Below are 20026 nucleotides of genomic sequence, written 5' to 3'. Positions count from 1 at the left end.
AAGATGCCTATGTACCTCTTTGAATTAGAGAATCAAGCCAAAAAAATGTAGTTCTGATTTGTGGGGTGAGACCCCTTATATAGATGTTGTTGGTCCTTGAATTGGACTTGGTATAGGAGACTTGGTAGCCAAGTCTCAGAATTAGAATAGACTTTGGAGTCCTAAATAGTAGGAAACTGATTCCTTATCCTTCTAGATCCCTTTGAGGCTAATCTGCAAGGATTTATGTCCTTATCGGGACTCTTCTCAATAGCTGATTTTTCCCTTATTAATTAATTACGAAATTAATTAATATTCAAGGTTTTTGGGCCTTCTTTGTTCCATCAGGCCTGATCTGGTCCATCAGGCCTGATTAATGTGTTAACCTTTTTGGTCTGAATGTCATAAATCTTTTATTGGGCCTAGCAACCCAAATCATGTATAATTACTGTAATATTTAATTACATAATCAGAATTTATTTATCTCTATCACAAATCTAGGTTCTAACCGCCCCACCTCCATTCTCCGGTACACTTTTCCTTGTCAAATTCAAAAAAAATAGGATAAAAATAAAATATTAATAATATTCCTAAACTTTTTAAATCTTCTTTTTAGATAACATTTAATTTTATTATTTTATTCGATCTAAAAATAATTTTATAGAATTATAATCTTCACCGGAAGCCTTAAGAGTATATTGCAGATGATTACTATATGAAGGCATGGGAGTACATCTTCATCATATGATTTGAAAAATGAGTCTCGATCAAAAAGAGACCCCCAAATTTCTTCATCAATTCCTGCTTATGTTTATGCTTTTCTTGTTTGTTTCTCTAAATCCTCTATACCATCAAATTGTCATAGAAATCTAAATCATCTCTCTCCTATTGTGCATTTACGAGAATAGAAATCAAAGACTATTTGCATACATGTTGAGTAACCAGCTCATCTAAAACCTTAAGGTGTTAGAGGAAGGCCCCAATAGGATTATATATTTAACACTCCCCTCACTCGAAAGCCCATTTATGGGTCGAAGAGTGGAACACCGGCACCCATCTTTGGGGTATTAATTGCCTTTAGTGTCCACAATAAATTGTGAGAATATTGAGGGTGGCTGGGAATCGAACCTTAGTTCTCCCGCCAGCCTAAGCTCTGATACCATGTTGAGTAACCAGTTCATCTAAAACCTTAAGGTGTTAGAGGAAGTCCCCAATATGATCATATATTTAACAATACAAAATCATTATAATTCATATACAAATTTATATACAAATCACACCATTCCACAAATCTTTAGTCCATATCTCATATTTTGATCTATGTAAAAGGGATCAACATTCAAGTATATCATGACAGTGTGAATTGGATGAAATCCATACAATTTACATGTTGCAAGATGGAGAAAGTCGATGACAGTTATTTCCCGATTTCTTAATGTTAATTGTATTTGGCATTAGCTAAATCGTGTGTGAATAATATCATAGGTTCAGGTTTGTCTCGAATTATTTATTTTTTTTAATTTATTCCATTAAATTGTATTATTTTTATTTTTTCTTATGCATGTTATTTTTTAATTTATTCCATTAAATTGTATTATTTTTATTTTTTCTTATGAATGTTATTTTTTTAATGAATGAGGGACCCTCCGCTAAAGCGGGATATATATATATGTTTGATTTGATTTGATTTATTGACTTAAAAACCCAAAAAATAATTTAAAAAATGGTACTAAACCTTTTCTAAAAAGATGAAAATATACTTTATTAATTCAAATTTAAATTTAAAAAGTGTCTGAGTCCGAAAAATATTTTTAAATATAACCATCTTCTTCCTCTTTCTTCTTGGTCTCGGAGCAATATGAATATCTTCCTCCTCTGTGTGATGAACCCAGGTACGTGGATATTTTATTTATATCATATCGTTGATGATTAATTAGGTATAATTGCATGGAAGGTGACCAGGTTTAGAATGATGAGAGGTTTAAAGCTAATTCAACTCTTTTTGTTGTTGAAGTCAAAAAACTTAATTGATTAGCAGTGAGTACCACATCACAAAAGGGGGAAATCTGGTTCGTGTATATAATGAGTGTTAGAAATAATACATAATTGGGGGAGTGTGGGATAGAGGAAGCGTACACGTGAGAGTTGTGATGCTAATCCGCCTCATGTGTCCACCTTGTCCTGCACTCCCCCACCCCCCTCTTTTTAGTTTGACGTCAATTATTTTCTTTCGATTTAAATTTATGATAACAGCCTAGACGCATCTTTGATTTTGTTTTACAAAGTATGCCTCGTTGATGTCATGCATCCCTGTTTTTACTCATTATTCACGATTGTAACAAGCCGTAGTCCCAACCTCATCGAGCAAATGAGATATCCGATTCATGTATATATTAAGTGATTGAAATTATATATAATTGGGGGAGTGTGGGATAGAGGAAGAGTACACATGAGAGTTGTGATGCTAATCCGCCTCATGTGTCCACCTTGTCCTGTACTCCCCCACCCCCCTCTTTTTAGTTTGATGTCAATTGTTCCCTCTTTATTTATTTTATTTTAAATTTCCTTTTTGGTTATAGTCGTTCTGTCCTCTCTCCTTCCATTTTGATATTGGAAGATCCCATGGATAAGTGAACTGATCTTTTAATCTCACTCCTGGGAATTGAGTATTATTAAAGTAATAACAGGAACATCAATTTAATTAAAGTATGGTTCCGATTCCTTGAAACTTAAATTGAGGATTACATAAAAGTGGCGATGTTTAGAACACATCCAAACCTAAACCTTGGAATTTATGTATGATGCAACGTTTACCATGTCGTGATAGTTTGGGCGGGAGAGCTAGGGTGATATATGCATCCGGTTGGACCTTGTAATTTTTTTCAAGCTGCCGCTGACTTCAAATTTTTTTTGGAAATAAAAAAAGGATCCAAAAATCTAATAAATACCCACATATTCATGGTCAGTCTCTGATTTGTTAACACGCAAGGAGCAATTTCTTCCAATTCTGCGATGGTGCCTGGTACGTGGATATCTATTTCAATTTTAATCATCTGTTTAACATTGTGTCAATATAATTGCATTCAAGGTCACCGGGTGTACCATCGATGATGAGAAGCTAAAAGCTAATTCAATTCCTTTTGTTTTTGAATATAAAAAACTCAATTGATTAGTAGTCGGTAACACGTCAAACAAATAGGAAATCTGGTTTGTGTTTATAATGAGTGTTACAAAGAATATGTAATTGGGGGAGTGTGGGATAGAGTAAGCGTACCACATGAGAGTTGTGATGCTAATCCGCCTCATGTGTCTACCTTGTCCTGTACCCCCCCCACCCCTTTCCTTTTAGTTCGACTTCATATGTTTCCCTCACACACATGCCTCTACCGATGCTTCATGATTTTTTTGAAGTCCGCAACATTTTTTCGGCATAACAACCTGATTTACAAGACTAAAGGCAGCGTAGATCAACCTTCTAAGATGTTGTTAGCAGACTTCTACGATTTGTTTCCCCCACACACGCGTGCATCTACCCAAGCTTCTGCTTGCTTCATGAATTTTATTTGAAGTTCGCAACATTTATTCCTCAAAGCACCCTGATTCACCAGACTGAAGGCAGCATTGATCAACCTTCTAAGATCCTATTTGCAAACTAACTACGACATTTTCCCTTCTAATTTTTGCGATTCAGTTAGTGTATTTGATAATTTTGTAGTTACATTATTATTTAAATTTCTTTATGCTCATAGTTGTTCTTTACCTCTCATCTCCCTTCCTTTTGTGTTTGAGTCCTATGGAATGTGGATTCATTAAAGTGTGATTCTGACCACTTGAAACCTGAATTGAACAATATAAATAGGTGGCAATGTAAAGAACACAGCGAAACCGTACTCTGGTGTTTAAGTCTGATGGAACGCTTTCGTAACATTTAATTAGAAGAGATTTAAATAGAAATATCTTAGAAGTTCTTCCTGATGTTATTTTTTAGAATATAACATCCTAAGCGCATCTTTGGTTTTGCTTTTTCCTTAATAATTATGTGATTGATGTACTAAATATAATTAGTTTGTAGTTACCATGTTATAATTTAAATTTCTTTTATAGTGATAGTCGTTCTGCACCTCTGTCCACCCATTTTGTTGTGGTAAGATCCCATACATAAGTGAATTGATCAATTTATCTCACTCCTAGCGTCTGGTTAATGATAATGTAATAGGAACATCAATTTTATTAAAGTGCGGCTCCAATTCCTTGGAACCTGAAATAAGTATTATATAATAGTGGTGATGTCAAGAACACATTTAAACCTTAACCTTGGAATTTATGTATGAAAGAAGGATTTCTATATCATAATTGTTTGGGCGGGAGAGCAAGGGTGATATATGCTCCCGGTTGGACCTTGTCTTATTTTACAAGCAGCAGCTGAATGATTTCGAAGTTTCTTTGTACTGCATTTCATCTCCTCCTTCCGTTATCTTAATTTTATGCAAACCTAAACCCAGCTGTATACATCAAATCAAGAATATGAGAACACTTGTCACTAAACAATTTGGATTCTAAATTGGGGGTCCGCTACCCTTTGGTACTTTGCCTAGAAATTAGAATACACATATTCTACTAACCTAGTAATCCGCTGTCCCGCTTCTTTTACAAAAAATAAAAGCCCAGTCAGCCACCAAATCATTGCACCCTGTATTTCGTTTGTACCCTGCATTGAGGAAAAGCGCTTTATCTACAGGTGCAATGAAATACTTGGTGATAGTGTGGATACACGAGGCCGTTTTCTGAAAAGAAGATAATATTGCAGGTGATTAGTTCTCAGCCCGAAATAGTGACAATCTCAAAATAGAAATCCACCTCATAAGAATGGCGCAGAGGATAATAATTGAAAAGTTGAGAGATGTACAAAATTTTAGGTCCTTGATACAATAGACTGAGGCAGATGTCTCTTAATTATGCTTTGTGAATAGTTCTTGGATCAGTTACTCCTGTCAGTTGGATTATTTAGCTGTCAACTGTTGCTATAACCATGTTTTTTATATGCAGGCTACTGATATACTATGTTACCAATGTATGTCAGATATTCCATCATCGGATTTGACCAATTGACTACAAGGCAGTAGATATTACAGGGCTACTTCGGAAGGCTGCAGTAATGTATTTTCGAAGAACTGGATAACTCGATTGGGAAAAGATGGGCTTTGGAGGAACGCAGGTTGAGGCGTCGCTGTCAGGGCCAACCTGGGGGACACCGCAGTCAGACCAAGCTCAAGTCGAACCTTTCAGAGATGGGTTACTCTTGAGCAGAATGACCACATCTTTGTGCAAAGCTTTGTGGAGTTCAGGGAATAAAGTACTAGGTCTGTCATATGATGAAGACAAAGATTCATATTTATCCATTGATTACCAACTGCAAAGAGGTAAGTGCTTGCTACTACCTAGCTGACGTTAATACTATAGTTTTTATAATCTCTTGTAGGCAAGGAACTTTTTGTTAAAAAATTATAAGTTCGTAAGTAGGTTTATTCTGGATTTTATTCTAATGGTAAGAATATGCTAAATATGTTTCTTTAAAAATTGTCAAGTTTATTATTTTGTGTGATCTTTAAATACTTTCAATTGTCTAGTACATTTTCAATTTTGTTTAATTATTTATAGGTATTAATGAAGTTCAACTATAATTAGATCACAAAAACAATAATAAAGTAAAAAATGGTGTCAAATTTTTCACTTAAAATCCCAAAAATATATTTAAAATATGTACTATACCTTCCTCACCTGGAACTAAAAACCCAGAACAATCCAATCCTATCTTTAAGCTACAAGATATCTCCCATAAAATTTGTAAAATTATTTTTAAAAAAGAGTATGTATTTATACATTTTTAGGGCATGTATGTACAATACTTTGTCATTTATTTCGTGCGTATAGAGTAGAGCGGGCAATCGGGTCGTGTCGTGTAATTTCGTGTTTCGTGTACGTAAACATGAAACCCATATCCGACCCGAAATTATTTCGTGTACCCATATGTGAAACCCATATCTGATTCGAATCGTATCGTGTACTTTTCGTGTACATTAAATAAAAAATTAATATAATATATATACATATAATATAGAAAAAAAATCTATTTTAATGTATAATTTAATGAAATATGGAGAGTGTATATATAAATATATATTTTTACATTGTATTCTATAAAAACTTGTAAATATTTATATTATATTATATTATATACATAAATATATGCATGTGTTATATATATTAATTTATAAATATATTTATCTCGTGTAATTTCGTGTACTTTCGTGTACCTAAATTGAAACCCATATCCGACACTAAATCTATCGTGTAATTTCGTGTTCGTGTACATTCGTGTTTCGTGTACCAAAAATTAAAACCCATATCCGTATTTTTCGTGTCGTTTCGTATCGTGTTCACGTGTTGTGTACCAAATTGTCCGCTCTAGTATAGAGAGAGATTATTGTAATTAAATAAAAAATCAAGTTTTTTCCAAAATTGAAAAAAAAAATGAATTCAAAAATCTAACCTGTCCCCACAAATTAATGGTCTCGTCTCCGTTTTGCTAGGACGCAAGGAGCAATTTCTTCCTCTTCCTTTGATACATGGATATCTATTTCTATTTTATCATATGTTTAGCATTGTGTCAATATAATTGCATAAAAGGCGACCAGGTTTACGATGATGAGATGTTGAAAGCTAATTCAACTCTTTTTGTTGTTGAATACAAAAAATTCAATTGATTAGTAGTGAGTACCACATCACACTACTGGAAAATCTTGTTCCTGTAAATAACGAGTGTTAGAACTAATACATAATTGGGGGAGTGTGGGATAGAGGAAGCGTAAGAGTTGTGATGCTAATCCGCCTTATGTTTCTACCTTGTCCTGCACTCCCCCACCCCTTCTTTTGTTTGACGTCAAATTGTTAACTCTACATTGAAATATATGATAGCATCCTAAGCGCATCTTTGGTTTGGTTTTGCAACGTAATAATATTTACTTGCTTAATAATTTTGTACTAAATTTGATTAGTTTGTAGTTAATATGTTATAAATAAAATTTCTTTTATGGTTATAGTCATACTGCACCTCTGTCCATCCATTATGCTATGGTAAGATCCCATAGTTTGAAACCTGAAATAAGTATTGTATAAAAGTGCTGATGTCAAGAACACATCCAAACCTTAACCTTGGAATTTATATATGTGATGGAAGGATTACTATATCACGATTGATTGGGTTCTAGAGCAAGGGTGAGATATGGGTCCGGTCGGACCTTGTCTTATATTTAATGTAGCAGCTGAATGAATTCGTCCCTTGATCTTACTTTTCTGCAAACCTAAACCCAACTGTATAAATCAAATTAAGAATCTTAGCAACACTTGTCAGTGAAAAATTTGAATTGTAAAATGGTGGTCCGCTGTACTTTTCCTAGAATCCAGATATTCTACTAACCTAGTATCCGCTATCCTGCTGTTTTCACGAAACATAAAAGCCCATTTGGCCACCAAATCAGTACAAAATATGCCTCGTTGATGTTGATGTCATGCATCCCTGTTTTTACTCATTGTTCACGATTGTAACAAGCCGTAGTCCCAACCTCATCGAGCGAATGAGAAATCAGATTCATGTATATATTAAGTGATTGAAATTATATATAATTGGGGGAGTGTGGGATAGAGGAAGAATACACATGAGAGTTGTGATGCTAATCCGCCTCATGTGTCCACCTTGTCCTGCACTCCCCCACCCCCCTCTTTTTAGTTTGATGTCAATTGTTCCCTCTTTATTTATTTTATTTTAAATTTCCTTTTTGGTTATAGTCGTTCTTTCCTCTCTCCTTCCATTTTGTTATTGGAAGATCCCATGGATAAGTGAACTGATTAAATTTTTAGTTTGATGTCAATTGTTCCCTCTTTATTTATTTTATTTTAAATTTCCTTTTTGGTTATAGTCGTTCTTTCCTCTCTCCTTCCATTTTGTTATTGGAAGATCCCATGGATAAGTGAACTGATCTTTAAATCTCACTCCTAGGGTCTCGTTAATGATAATGTAATAATAGGAACATCAATTTTATTAAAGTATGGTTCTGATTCCTTGAAACTTGAATTGAGTATTATATAAAAGTGGCGATGTTAAGAACACATCCAAACCTAAACCTTGGAATTTATGTATGATGGAACGATTACCATGTCGTGATAGTTTGGGCGGGGGAGCTAGGTTGATATATGCATCCGGTTGGACCTTGTATTTTTTTTCGAGCAGCCGCTGAGTTCAAAATTTTTTTGGAAATAAAAAAAAGGATCTAAAAATCTAACAAATACCCACATATTTATGGCCAGTCTCTGTTTTGTTAACACGCAAGGAGCAATTTCTTCCAATTCTGCGGTGATGCCTGGTACGTGGATATCTATTTCAATTTTAATCATATGTTTAACATTGTGTCAATACAATAGCATTCAAGGTCACCGGGTTTACCATCGATGATGAGAAGCTGAAAGGTAATTCAGTTCCTTTTGTTTTTGAAAATAAAAAATTCAATTGATTAGTAATCGGTAACACGTCAAACAAATCGGAAATCTTATTTATGTATATAATGAGTGTTAGAAAGAATATCTAATTGGGGGAGTGTGGGATAGTGTAAGCGCACTACATGAGAGTTGTGATGCTAATCCGCCTCATGTGTCCACCTTGTCCAGCACTCCCCCACCACTTTTCCTTTTAGTTCGACTTCATATGTTTCCCTCAGACACATGCCTCTACCGATGCGTCGTTATATTTTTTGAAGTCCGCAATATTTTTTCCGCAAAGCAACCTGATTTACAAGACTAAAGGAAGCGTAGATCAACCTTCTAAAATGTTGTTAGCAGACTTCTTCGATTTGTTTCCCCCACACACGCATGCATCTACCCAAGTTTCTGCTTGCTCCATGAATTTTATTAGAAGTTTGCAACATTTATTCCTCAAAGTAACCTGATTCACCAGACTAAAGGCAGCGTTGATCAACCTTCTAAGATCCTATTTGTAAACTAGCTATGACATTTTCCCTTCTAATTTTTGCGATTCAATTAGTCTATTTGATAATTTTGTAGTTACATTGTTATTTAAATTTCTTTATGGTCATAGTTGTTCCTTACCTCTCATCTCCCTTCCTTTTGTGTTTAAGTCCTACGGAATGGGGAATGGATCCATTGATCTTACTCCAGGGAGGCAGGGACTGGTTAATTATCATGTCATAGAAACATGATTTTCATTTAAGTATGATTCTGACCACTTGAAACCTGAATTTTACAATATAAATAGGTGGCAATGTAAAGAGCACATCGAAACCTAACTCTGGTGTTTAAGTCTGATGGAACGATTTTGTAACATTTAATTAGAAGATATTTAAATTGCAATATCTTAGATGTTCTTCCTGATGTTCTTCCTGATGTTCTACATGTGCAATGAAATCCTTGGTAATAGTGTGGACACACTAGGCCTTTTGCTGAAAGAAGATAATGTTGCAGGTGATTAGTTCTCAGCCATAAATATTGACAATCTCAGAATAGAAATCCACCTTATATGAATGGCTCAGAGGGTAATAATTAAAAAGTTGAGAGAAGTTCAAAAGTTTAGGTCTATGATTAAATACACTGAGGCAGATGTCTTCCTACTGGTCTCTTAATTATGCTTTGTGAATAATTCTTGGATAAGTTACTCTTGCAATCTGGATTATTTAGCTGTCAAGTGCTGTTGTAACCATGTTTTCTATGTCATAAAAATAATGTCAGATATTCCATTATTGGAGTTACCTAAATTGACTTCAAGGCAGTTGATGTTACAGATCTACTTGGGAAGGCAACAATACGAAGAACTAGACAACTCGAGTGGAAAAAGATGGGCTCTGGAGGAACGCAGGTTGAGGTCGCACTGTCAGGGCCGACCTGGGGGACACAGCAGTCAGCTCAAGCTCAAATCAGCCCTTTCAGGGATGAGTTACTCGAGCAGAATGACCGTATATTTGTGCAATGCTTTGGGAAGTATCAGGGGATAAAGTACTGGGTCTGTCATGTATCCCTGTTTTTACTCATTGATCACGATTGTAACAAGCCATAGTCCCTACCTCATCGAGCAAATGAGAAATCCGATTCATGTATATACTAAGTGATTGAAATTATATATAATTGGGGGAGTGTTGGATAGAGGAAGCGTACACGTGAGAGTTGTGATGCTAATCTGAGGCAGATTATCTGCTTCATGTGTCCACTTTGTCCTGCACTCCCCCACCCCTTTTTTTTTAGTTTGATGTCAGTTGTTCCCTCTTTATTTAAAGCAGCGTTGATCAACCTTCTAAAATCCTCTAATTTTCCCTTCTAATTTTTGCGATTCAGTTAGTCTATTTGATAATTTTGTAGTTACATTATTATTTAAATTTCTTTATGGTCATAGTTGTTCCTTACCTCTCATCTCCCTTCCTTTTGTGTTTGAGTCCTACGGAATGGGGAATGGATCCATTGATGTAAAGAACTCATCAAAACCTTACTCTGGTGTTTAAGTCTGATGGAACGATTTCGTAACATTTAATAAGAAGAGATTTGAATACCAATATCTTAGAAGTTCTTCCTGACATTAGTTTTAGAAGGCTGCATTTCATATTTTATTTTGATTATTAAATCGTACTAATTTGGGAAGGAAAGCAGGGTTGTTATGTGCATCCGGTTGGACCTTGTCTTAATTTTTTAAGCGTTCTATCTACATGTGCAATGAAATCCTTAATGATAGTGTGGACACACTAGGCCTTTTGCTGAAAGAAGATAATGTTGCAGGTGATTAGTTCTCAGCCATAAATATTGACAATCTCAAACTGGAAATCCACCTTATACAAATGGCGCAGAGAGTAATAATTAAAACGATGAGAGAAGTACAAAATTTTAGGTCCGTGATTTAATAGACTGAGGCAGATGTCTTCCTATTGGTCTCTAAATTATGCTTTGTGTATAGTTCTTGGATCAATTACTATTGCAAATTGGATTATTTAGCTGTCAAGTGCTGCTGTAACCATGTTTTCTATATGCAGGCTTCTGTGAGACACTGTCATAAAAATAATGTTAGATATTCCATTATCAGAGTTACCTAAATTGACTACAAGGCAGTTGATGTTACAGATCTACTTGGGAAGGCGGCAATAATGTATTTACGAAGAACTAGTCAACTCGAGTGGAAAAAGATGGGCTCTGGAGGAACGCAGGTTAAGGTCGCAGTGTCGGGGCCAATCTGGGGGACACAGCAGGCAGCTCAAGCTCAAATCAGACCTTTCAGAGATGAGTTACTCTTGAGCAGAATGACCGCATCTTTGTGCAAAGCTTTGGGGAGTATCAGGGGATAAAGTACTGGGTCTGTTATATGATAAAGACAAAGATACACATTTATCCATTGTTTACCAACTCCAAAGAGGTAAGTCCTTGCTACTACCTTGCCGACGTTAATACTATAGTTTAATATAATCTCTTGTAAGCAAGGCAGTTGTCGTTGATAAAACTGTAAGTTCGTAAGTAATATTTATTTGGAATCATTTTTGTAATGGTAAGAATTATGAATACCCACAGAAACACGTGTTTCACCCCGACATGCTTACACTATGCTTAATTTTATCGAATTGAAATAAAATCCCGAACATTGTATTCTGGGAAGTATTGTGGTTCATAAGATTATGGAATGCGTACATTAGTCATTTAAGATCCTATTTGAAAAATGATTAAAATATGTTTGATTCAGTTATAAGTTGGATTTATACATGAAGTTTTGAGTTTTGTCCTATGATTTGACTTGACTGTGTAATACAAATAAGTAAAATGAAATAAAATACATAGAAGAATATTATTAATAGTTTTTTTAATTTGTATAATGAATATGCTAAATATGTTTCTGTAAAAATTGTCAAATTTATTATTCTGTTCGATCTTTGAAAAGTTTCAACTGTTTAATATGTTTCAAGTTTTCTCCATTATTTATAGGCATTAATGAAGTTCATGTATAATTTGATTACAAAAACAATAATCAAATAGAAAATTTTGTAAATTTTTTCGATTAAAATCCTGAAAATATATTTAAAATATGTGCTATAACGTCCTCGCCTAGACCTAAAAAAAATCCCTGAATTATCCAATCCTATTTTTAAGTTCAAAATGTCTCCCATGAAATTCGTAAAATATTTTAAAAAAGGAGTATATATGTATACGTTTTACTGGTATGTATATGCAATATTTTATCATTTATGTCGTGCATATAGAGAGAGAATATAGAGAGAGAGTAATGTAAATAATAAAAAAACAAGGTTGTACCGAAATAAAAAAAAAAATAAAAGAATCCAAATATCTAACGGATCCCTACGTATACATGGTCTCATCTATGTTTTGTTACGATGGAAGGAGCACTTTCTTCCTCTTCCTCTATGCGATGAAGCCAGGTACATGGATATCTCTTTCTATTTTATCATATGTTTAACATTGTGTCTACATATTTGCACTGAAGGTGTTCAGGTTTACGATGATGAGAAATTGAAAGCTAATTCAACTTCTTTTGTTGTTGAATACAAAAAGCTCAATTGATTGGTAATGAGTACCACATCGTGGGAAATCTGGTTCGTGTATATAATGAGTGTAAGAAATAAAACATAATTGGGGGAGTGTGGGAGAAAGGAAGTGTACCACATGAGAGTTGTGATGCTAATCTGCGTCCACCTTATCGTGCACTCCCCCACCCCCCTTCCTTTTAGTTCAGACTTCAATTTGTCTTATTTAGCAATGAGCTCAAGATTAACTCGTCTTCTCAAGGTTAAATTGTACTTTTCAGAGAGCTGAATGACCACTTTTTTGTGCCAAGATCATGCCTCGTGGAGTTGAAAAAGTACTTAAGTCTGTACGTGATCCAACACCAAGAAACATAATTATCCATTTTTGACCAACTCTGAGGTTTAGGTTGTTGATATTGCATATGGTTAGGAAGTACTTCTGGCAAAATACAAACCTAAACTTGACAAGATCTAACCTTGTCTTGATCGGAGCAATACCTCCCTCCTCTGTCGATGTTGCCAGGTACATGGATATCTATTTAGATTCTAGTATCTCTTTAATATTATATTAACATAATTGCATGGAAGGTGAAGGTTTATGGTTCGGGAGAGGTTAAAAACTAATTTTAATGTTACCACATCACACAAGTGGGAAATTTGGTCTGTGTATAAATTGAGTGTTAGAAATAATACATAATTGGGGGAGTGTGAGATAGAGGAAGCCAACCACATGAGTGTTGTGATGCTAATCCGTCTTATGTGTCCACCTTATCATGCACTCTCCCACCCCCCTACACACCCTTTTTTTTTAGTTTGGCGTCAAATTGTTTCCTCTCCATTTAAGTTTATGATAGCATCTTTAGTTTGGTTTTGCAATGTAATAATTTTTACTTGTGAAATAATTTTGTATCTGGGTTTATAAATATATATTTGCTTTTCCCTTATTAATTATGTTATTGATGTACTAAATTTGATTAGTTTGTATTTAATATGTTATAATTAAAATTTCTTTTATGCTTTATAGTTGTACTGCACCTCTGTCCACCCATTCTGTTGTGGTAAGATCCCATAGATAAGTGAATTGATCTTTTAATATCACTCCTAGGGTCTGGTTAATGATAATGTAATGGGAACATCAATTTTATTAAAGTGTGGTTCTGATTCTTTGAAACCTGAAATAAGTATTATATAAAAGTTCATAAATTAAATTTTAATATATAGCAACAATGTTGTAATGTCTACATCTAACCCTACTTCCATGGATTGTAGAACCATAAGATTGAACAAATGCTAGAAGCACCTTTTCCTGTGTGAATCAGGATGCGATCTATGGTTACTTGTCCTGTGCATAAATATTCCCCCATTGAGCTTTTGATATGTTCTGGCAGTATTAATTTTAACAAACACTGCCTTTGCTTGCACCATTTACTTGTATGTTATTTGTTTTGATCCTGGGTGGACCTTCACTTGGTTCATATTATTCATACAAAATATAATGCTGGAGTCTGTAGAGAATAAATCTTGTTCCCTTTGATAATGGGGAAATTTCAAGTCTGGATAAAAATGATTGGATTTTTGTGAACGCCTTGAAGAATTGGAGACTGTGTTAAACATTAAATATAAAAGTTGGTATTAGATAAGTTTGGATCAAATATTTTAATAAATGGATCAAACTTTATATATTAGATAAGTTTGGGCTAAGATAAGGTTTTTAGTTCTATCTTGGGATTTTTAATTTGTAAAGTGAACACGAGGTTTTGAGTTTTGTGCTCGAATATATATTTAATTTGTAAATAAACTCCTACTTATTTTATCTGTAAAAATATTCAAATTTATTATTTTATTCGGGTAGAACTAATCACAAAAGTCATAATACAGTACAAATTTTGGTCAATTTGTTTACATTAAAACCCAGAAGAAAAAATTTATTACTTAAAAACCTAAAACAAATAAATTATATGTACTATACCTTCCACTCCTCCACTAAAAAATTACGTAAAAATCTAATCCTAACTTTAAGTTCAAAATTTTCCCACTAAATCCTTTAAATATTTTGTTTTTTAAGGGAAATTCTTATGTTTTGGATTTAGTGGGAAAATATTTGAGTAACGTTTTAACTAACAGAAGGGTATTGGTAGTGTAATCACTTAGTTTAAGGGTGTCGGTCATAAGTCCAAAACATAAAATGACACCATTTGGAAAAGCCAATTACATAAGGGTACCGATGATAATTTCCCGTTTTTTAAAGAGTATATATGTACATATTTTTTGGTACATATATACTTTATTTTGTTATTTATTTCTTACATATGATAAAATAGAACTATATACATTTTATATTTTGTTATTTATTTTATGTTAGACTTTTTGTTACTGTGTTGTTAAGAAGCAAGGAAATCTATTTGTATTTTATCATATGTTTAAGGTCGTGTCAATATAATTCCATGGACGGGAAAAGAATTCGAAAGTGTAACCTATGCCCTCTTATTCATGTTCTCGTCTCTATTTTGTTAAGATAGAAAGACATCTTTTTCTATTTTATCATATGTTTTTCTTAACATTGTGTCTATGTATTTGCATGGAAGTTAACCAGATTTACGATCAGGAGAAGTTAAAAGCTAATTCAACTCCTTTTGTTTTAGAATATAAAAACTCAATTGATTAGTAGTCGGTCCCACATCAAACAAATGGGAAATCTGGTTTGTGTATGTAAGGAGTGTTAGAATAATACATAATTAAGGGAGCGGAGAGGAAGTGTACCATGGGAGTTGTAATTCTTTTATATTTTCTTTTCCCTTGTTAATTCTGTGATTCATGCAGTAAATTTGATTAGCTTGTAGTTACAACATTATAGTTTAAGTTTATTTTATGGTTATTGTCGTTCTGCCCTCTCTCCTTCCATTCTGTTGGGGTAAGATCCTATGTATAAGTGAACTGATCTTTTATTCTCACTCCTAGGGTCTGGTAATAGGAACATAATTTTAGTAAAGTACAGTTCTGATTCTTTAAAACCTGAATTGAGTATTATATTAGAGTGGCGATGTCAAGAACACATCCAATATATTTTTTAAGTCCAAAGAATCTCCTATAAAATTCGTATTTTAAAAAAAAAGAGTATGCATGTATACTTTTTTTCGAATATATGTGCAAAATTTATTAGTTATTTCGTACATATATAGATTAGAATGAGATATGTAAATAAAAAAATTAAGTTTTTGTGGTAAATCATAAAAAAATAAAAAATAATAAAAAAAATCCAAAAAATCTAATCTCTCCCCACTTAATATTTTGTTAAGACGCAAGGATGTATTTTTGTATTTTTATCATCTGTTTAACGCCGTGTCAATGTAATTGCACGATGTTTACGATCATGTGAGGTTGAAAGCGAATTCAATTTCTTGTTATTTTGAAATATAAAAAACTTAATTGATTAGTAGTTCGTGCCACATCAAACAACCGGAAAATATGGTTCATGTATATAATGGGTGTTCATAATAATACATAACTGGGGAAGTGTGGGATAGAGGAAGCATAACATATGAGAGTTGTGATGTTAATCCGCCTCATGTGTCCATCTTATCCTCCACTCCCACCCCCTTCGTTTTAGTTCGACTTCAATTTGTTTCCCACACAAACGTGCCTCGACCGATGCTTATGCTTCATGAATTTTATATAAATTTCCCAACATTTATTCTGCAAAGCAACCTGATTCACAAGACTAAGGCAGGGTAGATCAACCTTCGAAGATCCTGTTTGCAAACCTCTTCAATTTGTTTACCCCACACACACGTGCCTCCACTTACGCTTACTTCATAAATTTTATTTAAAGTTCCTAACATATTTATTTCGCAAAGCAACCTGATTCAAAATAACATATTTATTCCGCAAAGCAACCTGATTCACGATACTAAAGGCAGAGTAGATCAACCTTCTACGATACTATTTGCAAACTATGTTATATTCTATTCTAATTTTTGTGTTTCAGAAAGTCTATTTGATAATTTTGTAGTTACATTATTATTTTTATTTCTATATGGTCATAGTTGTTCCTCACCTCTCACCCTCCTTCCTTTGGTGGTTAGGTCCCATGGAGTAGTGAATAAATCCATTGATCTTAGTCTGGGGAGGCGGGGACTGTTTAATGATCATGTAATAGAGACAACATATTTATTAAAGTGCAATTCTGATTACTAGAAACATGAATTGAGGAATATAATATGTGGCTATATAAAGAATTCATCCAAACTGTTGTTCTGCTGTTTTCGTGAATACCCTGTATTTTTTGTTTGTACTTTGCATTAAGGAAGAAGATTTTGTCATCAAGTATTAAAATAAAAATCTTGGCAGAGAAGAAAATATCTTTGAGCTGTTTGGTGAGAGTGTTGACACACTAGGACTTTTGCTGAAAGGCCAATAGTGTTGCTGGTAATCAGCTCTCATCCATGAAAATTGAGAATATCAAAATAAAAATCCAACCTCATTGGAATGGCCCTGAGACTAATGGAGTAGATGATAGAAGTGTATACTTTTAGGTCGATGAATTTATAAACTTTAAGGAAGATGTGTTCCTTGCCAGTCTATGTGTTGAAGACTAATGGAGTAATTTGAATTATTTAGTTGTCATGTGTTTGTTAGATTAACCATATTTTCTGTAACTTGTTACAAAGTTACTTGGAAAGGTTGCAGTTACGTAGTCAGTCCTACCTGTGATGTCAGTGAGCTCAAGATTATGTCGTAACTTTCAGAGAGTTTCAGAGAGTTTCAGGGGAAAAAGGACATAAGTCTGCACAAAATCTAGCACTAAGAAACGTAACTATCCATTTTTTACCAACTCCAAGTTTAGGTTGTTGATAATACATATAGTTGAAAAGTACTTCTACTTAAAATTTCATAAATTTTTTATTATATTTTTTCATTTTCTGATGGTATTAAGTATGAATAAGCCCCCAAACAAGTGCATCTTCCATAACTATGCTAACTTCATGGATTTTATATGAAATCTCCAATATTATTCTTGAAAGGTGATGTGATTAATAAAAAAATTTGATACGCGTACATTAACCTTCTAAGATGCAAATGGTCATGATATATATGATTCAGTTATATTAGAATTTATTTTTAAGATGAAGAGTCCTACTAGGTGATTTTTGTGACTAAACATGCCATAATATATGTTTTTCTTGCGTGATCTAACATTTACATTTCCTTTTTTTTTTTGACATAAAAGTTCTACACTGTTTTATACATACTTGGAAGTATTTATTTGAAAATCATAACAATAGAAAATTATCTTTGGCATTCTTTATATTTGCACCAAGTTAGTATACACACAATTAGCTCAGTTCTTATCCTACATAACATGATTAAACTTTGGAGTTGATATCATATACTCACATCAGGCTAAAATTAAGTTTTAGATTATATCTCATTATTTCAACGTGTAATACACTAACATTGAAAAAATAACATTGAAAAAATACGATACAATTAAAAATGTTAATAAAAATATTTTTCTTTATATGATGAACTTGTTAAGCAATGTTTATTATGTTCAATTTCATGATTTTGTTCAATCTTAAAATGTATTAAGCATGAGTGTAAAACTGAAATGAGTGAAACGTTATAATTTATGTCCCAATATCATTAAAATAAATGATAGATGTAAACACATTCGGCTTTTATATTTTGTATATGAAGTTGTTAAAAGTAACGTCGGGCCTTGTGTTTGCATCATTTTCTCGTTAACCCAGTGCATGCATTTGCAATATTCTTCAGGTAATTTGTTGCATTATGGTGACTTGTAACTTCAATTATTGAAAAATAGAAGTTATCTGAATATTTTCTTTTTTATTTCGAGGTGATCGAGGAGAACAGTGAAGAACATGTCAATCGATAGGTTATGCATTCTTTTACTTTCCTTTCCATATGTTCCAAACTTTTATTTAAGTATGAAGTCAACGTTGTATGTTTTCTTTGATCTCGCTTCTAGGGTCTGGTTAATAATTATGTATAAGGAACATTAGTTTCATTATTGTAGGATTCCGATTTTTTGGAACCAAAAATTGAGTTTTATATGGTAGTCATGATGCCACAAATTCATCTAAACTTAAAGTTTTGTATTAATGTCTGATGGAACGATGTCGTAACATTTTGAAGAGTTATTTTCCGATAATTGGCGTAATGTCGCCTTATTATCAATTATAAGGAATATATTTAGGCACCAAATGATGGCGATAAAAACATTCAGTTTGATATTATCTTATATCTTAAAGCAACCGGTGAGTGAATTTGAAATTTTTTTCTACTGCATTTGATATCTTACTTCTATGATCTATATTTTTTCGCAAACCTTAACCTAACTATATTCATCAAATTAAAAATTCATGCAAAATTTGTCACTTGACAATTTGTATCGTAAAATAATGGTACTCTCTCTGGTACTCTGCTTAAAATCCTAATATACTAATAACCTATTAAACTTATTTCGGTTTGTACTATGCATTAAGAAAAGTTTTTGTCAAAGGGTATTCAAAAGAAAACCGTGGTAGAACACATAATAATATCTTTGAGCTGTTTAGTGAGAAAGTTGACAACCTCATTGGATTGGCCCATAGAATAATAAAGGAGAAGATGACATAAATGTATATTGTTAGGTCGGCTAATTTATAAAACGAAGCATATTTCTTCTTTTCATATTCCTACCTATGCATTGAGAACGTTTTATGGATACTTCCTGTTGTAATTAGATTTTTTTAGCTGTCATGTGGTGGTTGCATTGATCATATTTTCTAACCGCTGTTAACTTATAACATAGCTACTTTCCAAGACAGCAAAGCTCAAGATCAAGTCATACCTTTGAGAGAGTTTTTCAGAGAGTTTTTCTTGAGTTGAATGACCACTTCCTTGTGTCAAGCTTATGAAGTTTGATGGGATAAAGTAATACATGATCAACACAAAGAAACATATTTTTTTCCATTTTTTACCAACTTATAAGAAGTGTTAGGTAGTTGATAATACATAATTTTGCAAAGTAGTTGTGTTTGATAGTTTGATAAGTTTTTAAGTTATGTTGTTTTGATTTTTTTTTATTTTGTAACAGTAATAAGCACGAATGATCACACAATTACGCCCATCTTCTAGAATTATGATAAGTTAATGTATTTTATAACATTATATTTCGGTAAGCGGTGAGACACATACATAATTTTTGAAAATCATTTTTTTCGCAAAATTGATATGTTATGTCTGGTAATAATTTTAATTTATTTTTTAAGGTATAATAATTCACTTGGTGATTTCGCTATATCTTACTTAGTTAATTTAACATGCATTTTTCATTTTTGGATAAAACATTTCTACATTAAATTTTACACGTACATTAAAAATATTACTCCAAATATAATAACAATAGTAAATAATATATAATGTTAATTTTTTTATGATGGTTAAATAAATTATTTTAGATATTAGTT

The 20026-nt window shown here is 33.0% G+C and overlaps 1 protein-coding gene across 2 annotated transcripts in view; it reads left to right on the top strand.

The window, feature by feature from the left end:
• Positions 1 to 1762: 1762 nt before the first annotated feature.
• The window catches only part of LOC141724453 (uncharacterized), a 105486-nt gene continuing 87222 nt past the window's right edge, over positions 1763 to 20026 (top strand). Inside the window, exons 1-3 of one of the 2 annotated variants that reach the window (XM_074526612.1) lie at positions 1840 to 1871; positions 5026 to 5399; positions 9828 to 10254. In XM_074526612.1, the coding sequence (XP_074382713.1) occupies positions 5174 to 5399; positions 9828 to 10099 (498 nt within the window). In that variant the 5' untranslated portion in view covers positions 1840 to 1871; positions 5026 to 5173 and the 3' untranslated portion in view covers positions 10100 to 10254. Of the gene's footprint in view, positions 1872 to 5025; positions 5400 to 9827; positions 10255 to 20026 lie in introns of those variants that run through there. The other variant, XR_012576682.1, reaches the window with a different exon arrangement.

Source organism: Apium graveolens, chromosome 5 (assembly GCF_009905375.1).
Source record: "Apium graveolens cultivar Ventura chromosome 5, ASM990537v1, whole genome shotgun sequence".
NCBI lineage: Eukaryota > Viridiplantae > Streptophyta > Magnoliopsida > Apiales > Apiaceae > Apium > Apium graveolens.
The sequence above is the reverse complement of the archived record's forward strand: the minus strand, read 5'-3'. Positions and strand labels throughout refer to the sequence as shown.